Source organism: Stigmatopora nigra, chromosome 3, assembly GCF_051989575.1.
Source record: "Stigmatopora nigra isolate UIUO_SnigA chromosome 3, RoL_Snig_1.1, whole genome shotgun sequence".
Classification (NCBI taxonomy): domain Eukaryota; kingdom Metazoa; phylum Chordata; class Actinopteri; order Syngnathiformes; family Syngnathidae; genus Stigmatopora; species Stigmatopora nigra.
Window position 1 is genome coordinate 638,956 of NC_135510.1, and position 18,028 is coordinate 656,983.

General features: G+C 39.8%; 1 protein-coding gene across 4 annotated transcripts in view; it reads left to right on the forward strand.

Annotated features, from left to right (window-relative positions):
- The window catches only part of herc1 (HECT and RLD domain containing E3 ubiquitin protein ligase family member 1), a 94,853-nt gene extending 77,163 nt beyond the window's left edge, over positions 1-17,690 (forward strand). For all 4 annotated transcript variants that reach the window (XM_077712458.1, XM_077712459.1, XM_077712461.1 and 1 more), the window contains exons 58-79: positions 1,471-1,591; positions 1,710-1,856; positions 2,916-3,017; positions 3,176-3,349; positions 5,090-5,389; positions 5,494-5,559; positions 5,670-5,795; positions 6,840-6,978; positions 7,806-7,987; positions 8,905-9,060; positions 9,209-9,331; positions 9,424-9,526; positions 10,311-10,480; positions 10,950-11,088; positions 11,200-11,369; positions 11,623-11,792; positions 11,884-12,049; positions 12,126-12,202; positions 12,648-12,900; positions 14,743-14,895; positions 14,995-15,300; positions 17,086-17,690. In XM_077712458.1, coding sequence (XP_077568584.1) covers positions 1,471-1,591; positions 1,710-1,856; positions 2,916-3,017; positions 3,176-3,349; positions 5,090-5,389; positions 5,494-5,559; positions 5,670-5,795; positions 6,840-6,978; positions 7,806-7,987; positions 8,905-9,060; positions 9,209-9,331; positions 9,424-9,526; positions 10,311-10,480; positions 10,950-11,088; positions 11,200-11,369; positions 11,623-11,792; positions 11,884-12,049; positions 12,126-12,202; positions 12,648-12,900; positions 14,743-14,895; positions 14,995-15,300; positions 17,086-17,271 — 3,529 coding nt within the window. In that variant the 3' untranslated portion in view covers positions 17,272-17,690. The remainder of the gene's footprint in view (positions 1-1,470; positions 1,592-1,709; positions 1,857-2,915; positions 3,018-3,175; positions 3,350-5,089; positions 5,390-5,493; positions 5,560-5,669; positions 5,796-6,839; positions 6,979-7,805; positions 7,988-8,904; positions 9,061-9,208; positions 9,332-9,423; positions 9,527-10,310; positions 10,481-10,949; positions 11,089-11,199; positions 11,370-11,622; positions 11,793-11,883; positions 12,050-12,125; positions 12,203-12,647; positions 12,901-14,742; positions 14,896-14,994; positions 15,301-17,085) is intronic.
- The last annotated feature ends 338 nt before the right edge of the window (positions 17,691-18,028 follow it).

An 18,028-nucleotide genomic window follows, 5' to 3' on the forward strand; every position in this document is an offset into this window, starting at 1 on the left:
CTTGAACAGTTATTTTATTTAGTCGTTCAGAGATTAACTTATTGGTGTGTTTTGGATGATCCGAAAAGCATACATTATATATTTTTGTTTTGCTCCACAAGCAAAATAACATAAAGTAGGGTTATTGATTTGTTGTTATGTGTACATCATCAACCCCTTCCTGCCTGATTTAAGTATTCAGGGAATTTCCAGCTGTGTTAAACTCACGTCCATAGTGATTGACTGTAAGCTCTGGGACAAGTCGTTTAGCCATTACCATATATCAAATTACCGTATTTTCACACCTATAAGGCGCACCCTCAATGAATGACATTTTTCCATATATAAGGCGCACTGTATTATAAGGCGCACTGTCTATTTTGGAGAAAATTCAAGACTTTTAAGTGCGCCTTAAAGCCGTGAAAATATGGCAATTGCTATTTACTTCCAGGTATGAAGCACTTACTACACAGTCACCTCTAGAGCCAGCCATTGTTGATGTTTTGGATTTTTTTGTGTAAAATCTTGCAGTGGGGTGGGGGAGCTATATGATAGAAGATTTTGTGAACTAAGATGGCATCTGCATATTTAACAGTATTTTTTTCAGTTCAGGCGTTTTTTTTTTTTTTTAATATCCATATACATAAGGCGCGCTGTCTATTTTGGAGAAAATTTAAGACTTTTAAGTGCGCCTTATAGTCGTGAAAATACGCCAAGTCAATTTGCTGGATAGCGGTGGTGATGATGCCAATTTTTTAAGTAAAATAAAATACAGTACATTAATTGCGAACAAAAGTAAAATACCAGCATGTGAAAACGTTTTTGTCTTTATCATACTTCCGACGCTGATAACATGTTTGCTTCTCATATCTATCTAACTTAGACATGAATGGCAAAGACTTATGCACACCCTAAAAAATAAAGATACACTTTAATAACTTAATGTAAATAATGTAACTACGATAGCACTCATTTTTTTCGCCAAGCCGGCCGGATTAATGACGACCGTAATGACAACCTAAATCCGATGCCAGTACAGCATTTGCAAGAGTGACTAATTCTTTCACATGCAGGTATATATGGAAGAAGCTTCGCACGTCTTAAAATGCTTTCTAAAGTGCTGCTTGATGCATGGGACAATGTTTTACAAAGATGCTGTATTTCCCCAATCCTTAGTTTTGCCAAATCCATGAAATCTGCCAATCGGAATACATAATGCCATTTCCCTTAAACAGAGTCGTGATGGTGCAGGAGTCTTTGCCCAAAGAGTCCAGTGATTGTTCACCAAATGTCGTGCATTTATTTTAGCTTTTTGTGGTCCACCATTTATCCCTTTTGTCGTGTTGGGGGGGAAAAGAAATTAATTAATACAGTTTTTATTGAAAATGTTAATTTATTCATGTGCTTAGTAAGTGTATGAAAACATCTGATCAGCAAAGTAAAGAGTCTGTTTTTAAATGTTTGGTTGCATGTGCCTTCATATTTTCTTAGATGCTGTCAAAGTGGTCTGGTGACAGTCTGGACCATTCCACAGGTAGTTTCAGACTTTCCAGAATCCTGTTCATCAGATTCAGCAGAGTGGTGGGAAAAAGAAACAAATCCGAGATCTGTGGTACTTTTTGAAATTTTATTTTAAAAATAGAACATCAGATTTTTTAATTTCCTTCCGTATACAGTAAGAATAATATAAATACTTTAATTATCATTCTTTTACTATGGTTGTGTTACAGTCATCAGAATGGTCACAGAACAGAGCAAAATGTGTCTTCCAATTGAAAGGGCATATCACGCCAGTGAGAATGGTTGCCTTTAGTCCTGATGGTCTGGCTTTGGCATCTGGGGGTGTTGGAGGCCTCATGAACATCTGGTCCCTCAGAGTAAGAATTTTTTTTTTCACAAAATAAGTATCTAACTAAACAATGAAAAGTGAAAATATTTTTCAGGTGTCGCAGAGACCCCTTTTTTCAACCACAGTATTTGATCTGCTACAAATATAGTTGCATCAAAAATTAGTCAATGAACAGTGCCATTCAGGACTGTGCTCATGTATAAATTGCATTCCCTTGCACTGACTCTCCTAAAGTCACCCTTTGATATTTGATTTTCTTTATACTATTCTCCCACAATTTGTTGATATGCATCTTAATGAAGAGCAGTATTATTAGTATTCTTTTTTCACTGGACAACTTCTGTTATCCTCCTCTCATGATGAGTGCTGCGATTTTCAGTCCCATTAATGCATCACTCCCTAGGAAGCGGGTCAGTCTCAGATGTCCATGAAATTGTTTTCCCTGTGTGGGAAGAGCCCAAAGTTTAACACTAATGTTTATAAAATACACCTTATTAGATATTCTATAAGATCTTTTCTGAGGTTGGAATGCGGTTGAGTTGATTTAGCTACATAGTTCTTGATGCAGGTTGAAGCCCGTCATTATAGTCTGATAATGGAAATTAACCCACACAAATGTGTAAGAATTTTATATTACGTGTAGTATTTACTAATTATAGAATTAGGTGGTACGGTGGTAGTCTGTGGTTAGCATGTCTCCCTTGCCTGTTCTTCCTCTTCCTCTGTGGAGGTTTCTCCGGGTACTTTGGTTTCCTTCGACATCCCAAAAACATTAATGGTAGGCTGCTTGAATACTCTAAATTACCCCACTGGATGAGTGTGAGCGTGGATTGTTGTTTATCTCATTGTGTCCTGCAAGTGTGTGACAACGATAGAGGTCCATTTCACTTAAAATGGTTGTGGATGATGACCTTTAAGTCACATAAAGTTACCTTTTCATGGCCAAAAATAAACTGGTCTTACCCATATGAGCTAGAGTTGGCAAGGTTGTGGCCTGTGAACCAAACTGTTTGAGGCACCTGTTGGTCTTAGATTTCCTTTTTCTAGATATCCTTGTCTAAACTAGAGTTCTTTTGTATTTTAACAGGATGGGTCAGTAGTCCAAACAGTTGTTGCAGGTTCAGGGGCCATTCAGAATATTGTATGGATCCCAGATGTTGGTGTTGCAGTCTGCTCCAACAGGTCAAAGGTAATGCATTTCTCCCTTTTTATGATATCAGGAAGCTCAAGGATTAGTTCTTACAGTGGACATATTAAGCAACCAGATACATTTTAATGTGACTTACAATCCCCTGGCATACAACTAAAGTATCTTTCTGCATTGGATTTTTTTCATTGTGTTTTTAGGATGTGTTGGTTGTAAATTGCTCAAAAGAGTTCATTGCAACCAACCATGTGTTGGCCACTTGTCGAAAAGCTCTTAAGAAGCAAGGTGTAGTTGGCCTCAACGTGGCCCCTTGCATGAGGGCGTTCCTGGAGAGACTACCTCTTATGTTGCAGGAACAGTATGCATATGAGAAGGTATGGTACATTTAAAATATTGGCTCCTTATCTTCTATGGTTTTAGCACAGACCTGGGCACTCGGGTCCTCGAGGGCTGCTGTGGGTGCAAGTTTTTGTTCCAACCGATCCAGCACACCCAGTTTAACTCATTAGATTTCTGCTGAAACAAGAAACACCTGACTGCAATCCACTGATTGCACGTTTAAGATACCAGATTGGTGGAAAGGTTTCCTCTTCTTGGTTGGAATGAAAATCTGCACCTATTGTGGCCCTTTGTGGAATTAATTGCCCAGGTCGGTTTTAGTAGGGACTAAATTCTTTTTTTCTCATTTTCCATTCTCGGTCATACTTAAATTAGTGTCTGGGTCAACATTAATAATTCAAAATGATCAACATTAAATGACTGACAAGACATGAAAGTACATTTACGTTGTGAAATATCATTCAAGAGCAACGTTTTTTTACGTGACGTCACTGCACTTCCAACCCAAATAGTGTGCCCTCATTCTACCGCTCACCACAACTAGTACAAATATTTCATGCTACAGCTGTACATTGTTCTTCAAAAGCTTCCTCATAATCTGGCAGCAAATACTCATCTTACAGTGTCATTGATGGCGATAGAGTTCCAAAGCATTTTGGAAAATTGTAAATTGACTTATTACTGTATAATTCCTTTCCAACGTCACAGTATACTCACAGCGTTTTGACACGTTTGTCATTTGCCTACTGTTGCCACATCAGGAGCAATGTGATGTTCAGTATGTTGCTTATGGATACTTAGACAAGGTCATCAGGGCAGAGAATCAAACAATCAACCCTAAGGATTGACTATACACTGACATACAAGTGTCTTTAACATACGAGAAATTTGAGATATGAAGAAAATTCCGAGCAAATATTTGCCCTGAGATACGGGCATAGGAGACAGCCTGGTGGCCGAGTCCACGAGATGATGCTTATGATAACAGCGCATTTTGACTGAAAGGGCCAATAAGTTAAAGAAAGTGACTCAAAAATGCCCCAAAACGAATTGGAAGTAACCACAGAAGAGTTCCCCTATACGAGAGCAATACTTTCCTGCGTAATTTCCTTAGAAATTACATTTTATTAATTTTTTTTTTTAGATATTCTTATATTCTAATTTTATTAAGGCACAAGTTATATTTAGGTGAATGTATTGAATCTGAGCGCTCATTCATCAATAAAGCCTCTTTTACCAACCCTTCCATGAAGTACTTGTAGGCACCAAGGCTTGTGTTCGCTTTTAGAATTTTGTGGGTTAAGTACTCATGGTTTTTAAACTAATTAGATTTGTAAAGAAACAAAAATTGGAAACAATTTCACTCAAGGGACAATAATAGCCTATCAAATTATCGAAATGTCATTTAAACACATTTCTGGCAAAAAAATATACATCCGTTAAACTAATCTGCTTGATCTTGGAAACATACAACATCTGATTCATACCTGCTAGCCATATATATGGTCAGAGGACACAATATTATACTTTTCTTGCGACGATTTACATATATTTGCACTGAATACAGTGTTTTAGATCGCCAAAATAACTGAAGGTTGTTGTTTGTGTAGACTTACGTGACAATCGTGATGTGTTGTGTGGGTGGACTTACGTGACAATCGTGCTGTCAAAAACCTTCATAAGGCTAATTTCCTATATGAGTAGATATAATTGTGGAATCAAAACTAAACATTCTTTTTACATTCATTTAATTAAATTGTTATCTGAACTTCTAGCCACATGTAGTATGTGGGGAGCAACTTATCCACAGCCCCTACATGCAGTGCCTCACCTCCCTGGCAGTGGGACTTCACCTGGACCAACTCCTATGCTTTCCACCATTGCCGCCTTCTCTCCGACACTGCCCACAAGAGTCTGATTCTGCCATCGGCAGTTCCAGTGAGTGGGCCTGGCTGGACAGCTTCTCAACAACGGTGAAGGCAGCAGAGGCTTTGGCTCGGGGTGCTTCCTTCCCTGAGTCCTTTACTGTTCCTGACCTGGAACCTGTTCCCAAAGATGAAATGATGTTGCTCATGGTAAGAGACTGTTGTAAATGTGTGTTTGACATTTGAAAATCAATTTCATGACAAGCTATAATGAACATTTCAGTAATCTTGTTTTTTGTGTGTGTTTTTTATAGGACAACACTAAATGGGTTTCGGGTATGGATGAACAAATCATGTCTTGGGCCACTTCTAGACCTGAGGTAATTAGATTGTTGTAGTGAAGATGCATCATTATCTACTACTAACCCACTACTAATGGGTAGATCATTGTTTGACCTTGTTCATTTATTCAACATTTGCTTGCTTCTAGGACTGGCACCTTGGAGGGAAATGTGATGTATATTTATGGGGTGCAGGGCGACATGGACAGTTAGCAGAAGCCGGCAGAAACATTTTGGTACCAACCATTGCACCTTCCTTCACACAAGCGCAGCAGGTATACATAAAAACTATCGAACAGTTCACATCTTTGTTAACCACATTTCCAGTATTGTTGTTCATTCATTCATTTTCTGAACCACTTTATACTCACAAGGGTTGGAGGGTGCTGGAGCCTATCCCAGCCGACTTTAGGGCACACGGCGGCGGCCACCCCTAATCGACTGCCAGGCAATCCCAGGGCATGAGGAAACAGACAACCATTCACGCTAGCGCTCAGACCTAGGGGTAATTTAGAGTTTCCAACCAGCGTACCATGCATGTCTTTGGAATATGGGAGGAAACAAGAGTACCCGAAGGAAACCCACACAGGCCCAAGGAGAACATGCAAACTCCACACATGTGGATAGACAGATAGACAGATAGACAGATAGACAGATAGACAGATAGACAGATAGACAGATAGACAGATAGACAGATAGACAGATAGACAGATAGACAGATAGACAGATAGACAGATAGACAGATAGACAGATAGACAGATAGACAGATAGACAGATAGACAGATATATAGATATATAGATATATAGATATAGATATAGATATAGATAGACAGATAAATTACAGTTGTACCTGTATTTACAAGGTTAATTTGCTCCACATGTGGTTTCGTAACTTAGATTTTTGTAATTAGAGACGCATTTTACATGTAAAAGCTTTCACTAGAAAAAGCCACCGTCTCAGCCTGCCTAAAATTGGCCACCATCATCCCAGTACCCAAGAAGTCACCCGCAAACAATCTGCACGATTACCACCCAGTAGCTCTCAATCCAATCATCACAAAGTGCTTTGAAAAGCTGGTACTGAAACACATCAAAGCCTGTTTTACCATCAGCCATGAGCCGCATAAGTGCATATCGGCCGAAGAGATCCTCGTTTAAATTATTGAAATGAATGAATTCTCTTGTACTATGTTGTGTATTAATTGTATATAATTTGACAGATGTTTAGTTTATAAAATGTTTTCTACATACTATACATGTAAGTTCCAGGTTATTTGAAATATTCACCTCTGAATTCATCTCTATCCTTCACCCACCAGGTCGTGTGTGGTCAGAATTGCACTTTTGTTATGCAGTCTAATGGGACAGTGTTGGCCTGCGGAGAGGGCAGCTATGGACGTCTGGGACAAGGCAACTCAGATGACCTGCATGTCCTCACCATCATCTCTGCTCTCCAAGGTGTTAAATCAGCTCCCTGCTGTATACAAATTTGTTGAATAAATAAATAAACAGTTGCCATTTGAGACATCATCAACTAAATTCAGCCCTTTACAAACATAAATATTAGAATTTGATGTGTCAATGTGGTTCTACCACTTTCAGACATCAAGCTCCTAGTCATACTGAAACTTGGGAATCATGTATTATTTGTTCTTGCTCTATTCATATCTATTCTGCTTAAGTAATACAGTGTATTTACTGTACCAATCGGACCCAATTGTAAGAGATCAGATTAAACAACACATTCTCAATTTCAAGGATATTTAAAAAAAATAATAATAAAGAAAATTGGCCATGCCATTTCAAATGTTTTAGTCTGTTCCTTAGTCTCAATTTGCCAAAACGCTTTTGGATCTAGTTTGCCATCTTTAGTAATTACTTTGTGTATTGCTTTTCAAATGTTATTTTGTCGTAAAGTGAGGAAAGGGAAATTCAGTGCCCATTCTCCTGCAGTGACATGACAGCTGCAGTATCAAATTCTAATGTATAAAGCAGAACATCACCAACCGCATTCATACATAACAGTTACTGCAATGATCTTGAATTGTGTCTAAATTGTGAGGTGGTAAATTTCTGGTTAATATCTGGGTACACTGAAGCAGCGTGTGTTACTGAGTAAAGCATGACCAGACATATCACGGGGTCATAACATGACTTAGGGAAATGTTTAAAAAGAGTTTCAAAAGATACCAACTAAATTGTAAGCAATTGATTTTGGTTAGTGAAGAAAGCATATATTGAGACTTTTCAGAAGACATTTTATTTGACCCTTGGTTGTGTATCAGGTTTTGTGGTGACTCAGTTGGTGACGTCATGTGGCAGCGATGGCCATTCCATGGCACTGACAGAGAGCGGTGAGGTTTTCAGTTGGGGTGATGGTGACTATGGAAAGCTGGGCCACGGAAATAGCGACCGCCAACGACGACCAAGGCAGATTGAAGCCCTTCAAGGGGAAGAGGTTGTTCAGGTCAGTTGTAGAATATTCTATAGCGCAAGAATGTATTCTTTGCCTCAGTTTTAAATCTCCTCAGTTGCTCAATTATTAAAGGCCAGAGTATTGCTAAGTGTCATTCTTCACGTCTCTGTAATTAACCGTTGGGCTAACTAACAGTGATGAAGGAATTAAACAACTCATTGTCACACCACATCTGACCGCAAACCTATTTTTTGTTTGTTAAATCACAGGAAACAGGATGTAACAGTCAAAAGTCTTAACTTTCAAATATTTGTGTTGACAATTCACATTTGCACACGTGCATTCATTCCCCCTATAATTCACCGTAATATGGTTGTCTGGAAGTCCAGGTTAAAAACCACTGCTTCAGAGTTAGGCCCTCTCCCCACAATCATGTTAATTTAAAAGAGGAACCCACGCCTATTCAATCCAATTTTGTTATACACGGCTGGGTGTGATGACAATTAGGCTTTTTGTCAAGTCAATGATGACGACAATGCCTATGTCTGATTTATTTATTTATTAATATTTAGCAAATGTGAATTTACCTCACATAACTTTTTAATCATTGACTTTCAGTAGGTGTCGCCCAGTGAAACAGTCGATACACGTGATACATTTGGCAGTTTTACGCCAGGTCCCCTTTCTGACAAAACCCACATGAGTGGTAATCGAACCTTGGCCACCACAACAGTATAATTGTTTTTAATGTACCAGGATTTATTCAATTATTTTTTTCTGTAAATATTTTTTTGTTCATTTTACAACAAAGTTATGGACACGCTGGCAACTCAGGCTAATGAGGACTTTGAGCAATATACAGTCACGTATTTTTCAGAGTTCTGTTTTTTATTTTTTTTATGTTTCTAAGGCTCAAATACTTTTACTTATGAAACCCTATAAGTCTTTTTTCTTTTCCATATCTCTAGATGTCTTGTGGGTTTAAACACACTGCGGTTGTAACAGCTGATGGGAAGCTTTTCACTTTTGGCAATGGTGATTATGGCAGACTTGGTTTAGGAAACACTTCCAACAAGAAGCTGCCCGAAAAAGTCACAGCTCTGGAAGGATACCAAGTTGGTCAGGTCAGTTTCACTGAAGAAGAAATTGATGTTTAAATGGCTTTGACCAAATATTTGCTTTGTAAATCACAGAAGTTTGTTAAAAATGTATCTGGTTAAATGTAGCACATATAAAACAGGAATCTTATAATTTCCTTTGTTTTCTATTCAGGTTGCATGTGGTTTAAACCACACCTTGGTCATATCTGCTGATGGAATGATGGTTTGGGCATTTGGTGATGGGGACTATGGAAAACTGGGACTTGGAAATTCTACAGCCAAGTCCTCACCCCAGGTTAGGTTATTCGAAATTCTGAGCAACACTGTTAAATAGTTTTGTATTATAGTTATTGATGTAATTTTAATCACTTGAATTTTTTTCTGTAGAAGGTGGACATGCTGTGTGGAATTGGCATCATAAAAGTGGCCTGTGGCACACAGTTCTCTATGGCTTTAACAAAAGATGGCAAAGTTTTTACGTTTGGCAAAGGTATGTGCAATAATGTCCGATGGCGTAGTGGTTCTTCCGCCTGACTCTGATGCGGGCAGTCTGGGTGAGTGAGTGAGTGAGTGAGTGAGTGAGTGAGTGAGTGAGTGAGTGAGTGAGTGAGTGAGTGAGTGAGTGAGTGAGTGAGTGAGTGAGTGAGTGAGTGAGTGAGTGAGTGAGTGAGTGAGTGAGTGAGTGAGTGAGTGAGTGAGTGAGTGAGTGAGTGAGTGAGTGAGTGAGTGAGTGAGTGAGTGAGTGAGTGAGTGAGTGAGTGAGTGAGTGAGTGAGTGAGTGAGTGAGTGAGTGAGTGAGTGAGTGAGTGAGTGAGTGAGTGAGTGAGTGAGTGAGTGAGTGAGTGAGTGAGTGAGTGAGTGAGTGAGTGAGTGAGTGAGTGAGTGAGTGAGTGAGTGAGTGAGTGAGTGAGTGAGTGAGTGAGTGAGTGAGTGAGTGAGTGAGTGAGTGAGTGAGTGAGTGAGTGAGTGAGTGAGTGAGTGAGTGAGTGAGTGAGTGAGTGAGTGAGTGAGTGAGTGAGTGAGTGAGTGAGTGAGTGAGTGAGTGAGTGAGTGAGTGAGTGAGTGAGTGAGTGAGTGAGTGAGTGAGTGAGTGAGTGAGTGAGTGAGTGAGTGAGTGAGTGAGTGAGTGAGTGAGTGAGTGAGTGAGTGAGTGAGTGAGTGAGTGAGTGAGTGAGCGAGCGAGCGAGCGAGCGATAATAATGTATTAATAATGTAGTTTTGATGTATAATGACTCCTTTTTAGTATTTTTCAAATTCTTTCAAATTTTCTGTAGACCGCCTAATTGGTTTGCCAGAAGCGCGGGCAAGGAACCACAATCGTCCGCAACAGGTTCCAGCTCTTTCAGGCATCCACATTCAAGATGTTGCTGCAGGAGCAGAGCACTCTTTGGTTCTCTCCTCCACAGGGGACGTTTACACATGGGGCAGCAACTTAGAGGGCCAGGTAGGGAAACCCACTGAAAGCCCATATGACTTCTCTTGTAAATTTACATATTTTTTGTGCCACTGTCTTCATTGCAAAAAACACTTTTCAGTGTTTACATTTTGTGTATATAGATTATATTTAGATATTGATAAATTACAGTCTTTTCATTTGATCATAGCTGTAATATTTATCAAATACACTTGGTAGTTGTACTTGTGTTCTGGTATTTTTATATAGACACAAAAATAGTATGGTAGTAATAATAGGGGGATCCTACTTGGCTGCTTTTCAATTATTCGTGATAATGTCTGGTCTACGTTATCTGCGATATTCGAGTGATTACTGTGTATATGTGGATGTATACGAATTTTATCGACTTGAAGAGACCGGGAACATGATCTGACACCATCATGTCGCACACACCTATTTTGTACTTGTAACTGTTTATTTACTTCTTTTTCAAATATTTTTTAACATGTTTCTTTAGTTGGGTCTGGGCCACACTAACCATGTAAGAGAGCCTACCTTGGTGACAGTGCTGCAAAACAAAGGCATCAACCAAATTACTGCTGGACGTTGCCATAGTGCAGCATGGACCGCTCCTTCTGTTCCACCCCGAGCTCCAGGCAAATAGCCACACATTAACTGATTCCCATAAAATAATGGTTTGAAATACAGAATTCCTGTTAGTCTATCATGTATAGTTTCACCTCTGCCATGTCTTGCCATGTACCCAGGCTCTTCGGTGCCTCTTCAGCTTGGCCTGCCTGTTGCTGTACCCCCTCAGTATAGTGTGCTTAAGGAGGTGAGCATGGAGGCTGTTCGGGCTCGTCTACGCCTCCTGTATCACTTCTCTGACCTCATGTACTCATCTTGGAGACTTCTCAATCTAAGTCCCAACAACCAGGTATTCCAAGGTCTCTGCATTTACACATACTTACATATTTATGAGACTTCTTCATAAGCTAAATTAAACATGTTTTGACCTTTTTTTTATTTATTGGTGACTGAATGCAATCCAAATGACATGTACTTCCTATTTTCTGTCCATCTGCCTTTTTCCAAAAGTTTTGCAAAAATGAATTTTGCCTTTCCGTCATTAAGTAATAATATTGTAAAATAATGATACTCTTTTGATAATTAATGAGTCTGCTTTGCAGAGCTGTACCTCCCGCTACAACGCTGGCACCTGGGGGATTGTTCAAGGCCAGTTAAGACCTTTGTTAGCCCCCAGAGTTTATACACTTCCCATGGTGCGCTCCATTGGCAAAACTATGGTGCAAGGCAAGAACTATGGTCCCCAAATCACTGTCAAACGGATCTCTACAAGGTCAGGATCTTTTTTACTTGATGTGAAAGTATGGATCTCATTGTATTGTTCTTCACCATTAATTATTATTTCTGTTTTTGACTGGTTACAGGGGACGGAAATGTAAACCCATCTTTGTCCAGATTGCCCGACAGGTTGTGAAACTGAATGCTTCAGATCTTCGTCTTCCCTCAAGAGCCTGGAAGGTAAAGCTAGTGGGTGAGGGAGCTGATGATGCCGGAGGGGTCTTTGATGATACCATCACAGAGATGTGTCAGGTATGGACCACACAGTACCTTCCTGCTTTTGAGATTGATGGTTTGGTTATTCTGAATGGTCTGCGAATGTGTTTAGGAATTAGAGACCGGTGTGGTAGACCTGCTAATCCCCTCTCCCAATGCCACTGCTGAGGTTGGCTACAACAGAGACCGGTAAGGCCAATATATGATCATCTACGAGAAGTGTGTTGTGATGGTAGACGAACAGGGACACAGCACAATATCTCAGCCTGACAGAATAATTACTGTACTGTATCTTTAACATATTTACCAATGTCAGTACATGAGGAATTGAGGAAAGCTGTTGTGTGGGTTTGCAAGATTACAGTTTTGTTCAAACCCACTGCCATATAGTGCTGTACTAATGGTGATGTAATTTTATCTAATTTATTAAAAAATCAGAAAGATTTAGGAGAGACTTAAAGGCTGTAAATAAGTACTTCTGCTGTGGCGGTGAAATAATTTTAAATACAGCTGTACTTTGATAAAGTCTTTGACAAATATGTTTAGAGTAACATTTTTTAAGACAATTTTTCTGACTGAAATTGTTCAGATATTTATATAGTTTGTGTTTAAAGTAGAATCATTTGTCTCTAAGGTTCCTCCTCAACCCATCATCCTGTTTGGATGAGCAGATGCTCCAGTTTAAATTCCTTGGCATCCTAATGGGCGTGGCCATTCGTACTAAAAAACCTCTGGATCTTCATCTGGCACCTCTGGTGTGGAAACAGCTGTGCTGTATTCCTCTTCTCCTTGAAGATCTAGAGGAAGTAGACCTCCTGTATGTGCAAACCCTGAAAAGTATTCTTTACATCGAAGACAGTGGCATCACTGAGGACAATTTCCACGAGGTAGGTTAATGTGGGCTAGCTCAATCTCATACCCTCATTTTAATAGCCAGAGCAAATGTCAGTTTAGACAACGGCATGCTCAATGCTTTCACAAAAACAGTCTATCTGAAAGGCATGTGTAAACAGCGACCGCTGTGTGTGACTACCTTAGAGTGAAAAATTAGACAAGAACAAGGCATTTTTTCCATTCGTGAACATTCTGAAATACCAGTAAAAAAATTTGCACAACATGTCAAGTCTAGACGGTACGGTGAAAGAGCTGTTAGCATAACCGCCTCAAAGTTGTGAGATCAATGGTAAAATCTCGTTCTCCGGCCTTCCTGTGTCGTGTTTGCATGTTCTCTTTGCGCTCTCCAGGTACTCTGACTCTGATTTCCTCCCACATCCCAAAAGCAAGCATGGTAGGCTGTTTTAACACTGAATTAATAATAATAATAATAATAATAATAATAATAATAATAATAATAATAATAATAATAATAATAATAATAATAATAATAATAATAATAATAATAATAATAATAATAATAATAATAATAATAATAATAATAATAATAATAATAATAATAATAATAATAATAATGATAATGATAATGATAATGATAATGATAGTGATAGTGATAGTGATAGTGATAGTGATAGTGATAGTGATAGTGGTAGTGGTAGTGGTAGTGGTAGTGGTAGTGGTAGTGGTAGTGGTAGTGGTAGTGGTAGTGGTAGTGGTAGTGGTAGTGGTAGTGGTAGTGGTAGTGGTAGTGGTAGTGGTAGTGGTAGTGGTAGTGGTAGTGGTAGTGGTAGTGGTAGTGGTAGTGGTAGTGATAGTGATAGTGATAGTAATAATGATAATAATCAGACATAGGCTTTGTCACCATCATTGACTCGTCAAAAGCCTAAATGTCATCATACCCAGCTGCGTATGACGAAATTGGTAGTGCTTCTCCAAAAAGTGCGTTTTCCCAGGCAAAGGCCCAAATAAGTGAAAATTTCAGACTCGTTGGCACTCCGCCGTGACGGATACATCGCATTACCCCCCGAGCGCAACCAAATCCCGGCGACTGCAAAAAAAGTTTGTCTCGCCGATGCCAACAAGGACTAACATGGATCACTTACCTCTCACTGTCTTCTCACTTACCTTCAGTCAGCCAGTAGGAGGCAGATCACCGTGCAACGTCCTTCATGTTACCTCACCCCAAAGTTATTACATAGAAGGGATTGTGTGTCGTGCTTTTTGGGGACAGGAATAATGGTGGCAGATTTCAGGCAGGATGGAATGATGGATTGTTGCAGGGAACAATTGAATTTTTTTGTGAAAACACCAGCCAGCTGGTCAGCACGGGCTTTGAGCACCTTCCCAGGTACTCCTTTGGGGCCAGCAGCCTTCCTGGTGTTCACAGACCGCATAACCAGTCTCACTTCATTTTCCTGAAGCTTCAATGTACCGCTGTAGGGTGGTGCTGGGGGTGATGAGACTGGGTCAGATTTGTTCAGTTCCTCAGCTAGTGAGGCATCTGCGTTAACAGACATATTATTCTTGTGGCGGTGTTGCGGCATTTGATGAGTGAGTGCCTGTCTCATTGGTCATCCGGGGTTTTTGGTTAGGAAAAACCTGTATCTATTTATTAACTGTGACGTTGCCCGTGCAGTTTTTGATATAGAAAAGTACAGTGTCCGTAAGTCCCGGAAGTTTTGGTGTTCGAAAATTTCCCACTTGGTGCGGGAAAAACAGTCCTGCAGCTGAGAAAGGGCGTCCTCGGGCCTGGTCATTTATGCTGGGTTTTGGCTTTCCCTTTAAGTTTCCCTCTAATATGTCAACAACTATGGGTTGTTTTGTTATTCTTTCAGATGATTCCACTTGATTCCTTTGTTGGACAGAGCGCAGATGGTAAGATGGTCCCCATCATCCCAGGAGGAAACAGCATTCCTCTCACATTCTCCAATCGAAAGGAATATGTAGAAAGGGCCATTGAGTATCGCTTACATGAAATTAACCGGCAGGTAAGGCTGTCAATTTGCTTAATGAGCTGAATAAACATAGTCAAATGCCTGCACTTGAACTTCTATGTCTTCCTTTGTGAACTTCTACACACAAATTAGGTGGCGGCTGTGCGCGAAGGCATGTCGTGGATTGTGCCGGTGCCGCTTTTGTCCCTGTTGACGGCCAAGCAGCTGGAGCAGATGGTGTGCGGAATGCCCGAGATCTGCTGCGACGTGCTCAAGAAGGTGGTGCGCTACCGAGAGGTGGACGAGCAACACTCGCTGGTGCAGTGGTTCTGGCAGACTCTGGACGAGTTCTCCAACGAGGAGAGAGTTCTCTTCATGCGCTTTGTCTCCGGACGCTCCAGGTTGCCCGCCAACACTGCCGACATCTCGCAAAGGTTCCAGATCATGAAAGTGGACCGGGTGAGTCAGCCATTACATGAACATTCATGTAGTCTTGCCTAGTCACTTAGTCTTTTACCGTGGTAGGAAAATGCTGGGAATCCCTTTGGAATTCAAACATTGATGTTAACAGTTCATAAAACATCTGAACATTGTAATGTTGAAGATATAATATCCTCATTTGATTTCTGCCAGCACCCTAGTCAATCGCCGTCAATGGCAGTGACGTATGATTATTTACTGTGAGCCTTGCCAAGTCGAAATAGATTTGTTATGTATAGTAACTGTTTATGATCCAGAATTACTAGGCCTACCAGCTGAAAAAATAGTGATAGGTTCACCAATAGGTATTTCCAAATACACCTTAAAATAAAAAATGGACATCTGACTCAAAATCAGGTTTCTTGCAAGAGAGAATCAATCCTCACGCGCCTTCAGACAGATCATTCTAATGAATCGAATCCTCTCTTGCCCATTTATTTTCATAAGAGTTAACAACAAGCTAGCATCTATTCAAAACAATTGCAGGTCCTTTCGGAGGGCAAGCGGTATCGCCACATGGTGCGGAGTCCAAGACAAAACAACCTTGCTTGCGACCGTGTGAGAAGTTGAGGTTTTAAAAAAAATTGTGAATCCTCCCGGATCCGTGTGAGAGGTCGAGGTTTCAAAACAATTTGGGGTCCTCGGAGCCAGTTGCAGATGGGACTGACCTTCCCGTTTATCACGGTTACAAAAGAAGCGTTATTCTTGCAAGGGATGTAAAACAATCATATTTCTAAATAAAGCAAAGCATTACAGCAAATTTATAATACCAATAATAACCCTATCACGAGGATACTGTAAGAAAAAATATATACAGTCAGGTGAATAAGTATTTGAACTTGTGATCGACGTTTTTCCAGATAACTGATATTATTTGGAGCGATATAACGTATGTAAAAAATATCTTAAAAAATGGTCTAAGAAAATTAATCATGCAAGCCAAAACTTTATAGAACTTTATTAAATCACATAATTTTATATATCAAAATCAAATCAAAAGCCTTTATTGTCATACACAGCTGCGTATAATGAAATTGGTGGTGCTACTCCATAAAGTGCGTTTTCCCAGTAATAAAAACAAATAAGTAATACAAACATCCTGGCAAGGTAAATTCTAAAATTTTGCACAATCTAAGATACTGCACATAGTTATTGCACCGTGACCGGACGTTTGGTCGCCGTTTTTTTGGCCACCGGTCTTTTGGTCACCGGCCAATTGGTCTCTGGTCTGGGAGGCAGGGAGTTGAGATAGGGGGAGGGAGGGAGAGAGAGAATCTAACACAACCTAAATAAAATAATGGATAATTTAATGCATTTAGTTTTTGGGGAAGTTCGTAACTTGGATCTTTTTTGTATCTCGAGGCAGTTTTTTGCATATAAAAAGCTTTCGTAATCTGAAAATTTCGTACCTAGAGGCATTCGTAAGTAGAAGTATGACAGTATTTTATAATACTCAAATTGCTTTCCATGGGACTGTTTTGGGATGATACACAGTTATAAATGAACTAAAAAACACACTTGCCGCTCTGAGCTTTGAATGTCGCGGTATTATGCATCAGTCTTTGTCAATATAACACTGCCACATTTTTATTCATCACTGTTGCGCTCGGTGCTGTTTATCAAATGAAAGCCAAGCGTCACGACAGATTTATTGTTACCCATCATACGCTGGCTTCATAGTACTAGAAACTGGCACTGTATTTGATGCACATGCAAATGGTTGTGTCAACACTGGAATTGACTGATTTTCTGTTGTCTGCGCAGCCATACGACAGCCTACCCACCTCCCAGACGTGTTTCTTCCAGCTGCGTCTGCCGCCATACACCAGTCAGGCCCTCATGGCCGAGCGGCTGCGCTACGCCATTAACAACTGCCGCTCCATCGACATGGATAATTACATGCTCTCTCGCAACGTTGACAACACTGAGGGTTCTGACACGGACTACTGACAGCTACTCGAATGGCCAGGAATGAGCTGTCACGCACACTTTACCGGCTGGAATGCCCCACAAAAGCAAATGAAATGCGTCATTATCACTTCACCATTATTGGAACTACAAAGCAAATGGGCCATATTTTAAATTTATTTTCAAACAGCACAAAGTTTATTTGTTCTCATGACTTAAAGACTTTTTAATGACACAAAACTTCACAAGTGCATTTAGTGTGTGCGCATTTTTTTTTTTTTACTCCTTGTTCCTAGTGCTCCGTGGAGTTACTTGTTTGGAAATGTGCAAAGGACAAATATATTGTATACATTGTGTAAAATGCTTCATCATAAATTTATCGCTGTATCCATATTTATTGTTTTATTGACCAATATACCTGATTTCCCTAAGCACCCAAACAATAAATGCTGCAGAATGGATTTTTTTTTTAACCTTTTGTATTTTTCCTGGGTTTGACAATTTTAAATTAGTTAGGCTCACAATCACAGCATTCAGACAGTGAGACAAGTTATGTTGTTTTAGCTTTTGCAAAAACATTCAGAATACAAGGATTTAATCTATATCAGGGGTGGCGAACGAAGTTAGTGGGCCACCCCCAATCTATATAGTCTTTGAAGGAGCAATAATATTGGTGGCCAAAAGTAATACTGCAACCTGTATCAAAATATTGACACGCACGACATCCTCTTGTGTCCCCGTTGGTCCATTTTGGAGAATCAAGCTGCATTATTAGACTAATGTTGCATTTATTAGCAGA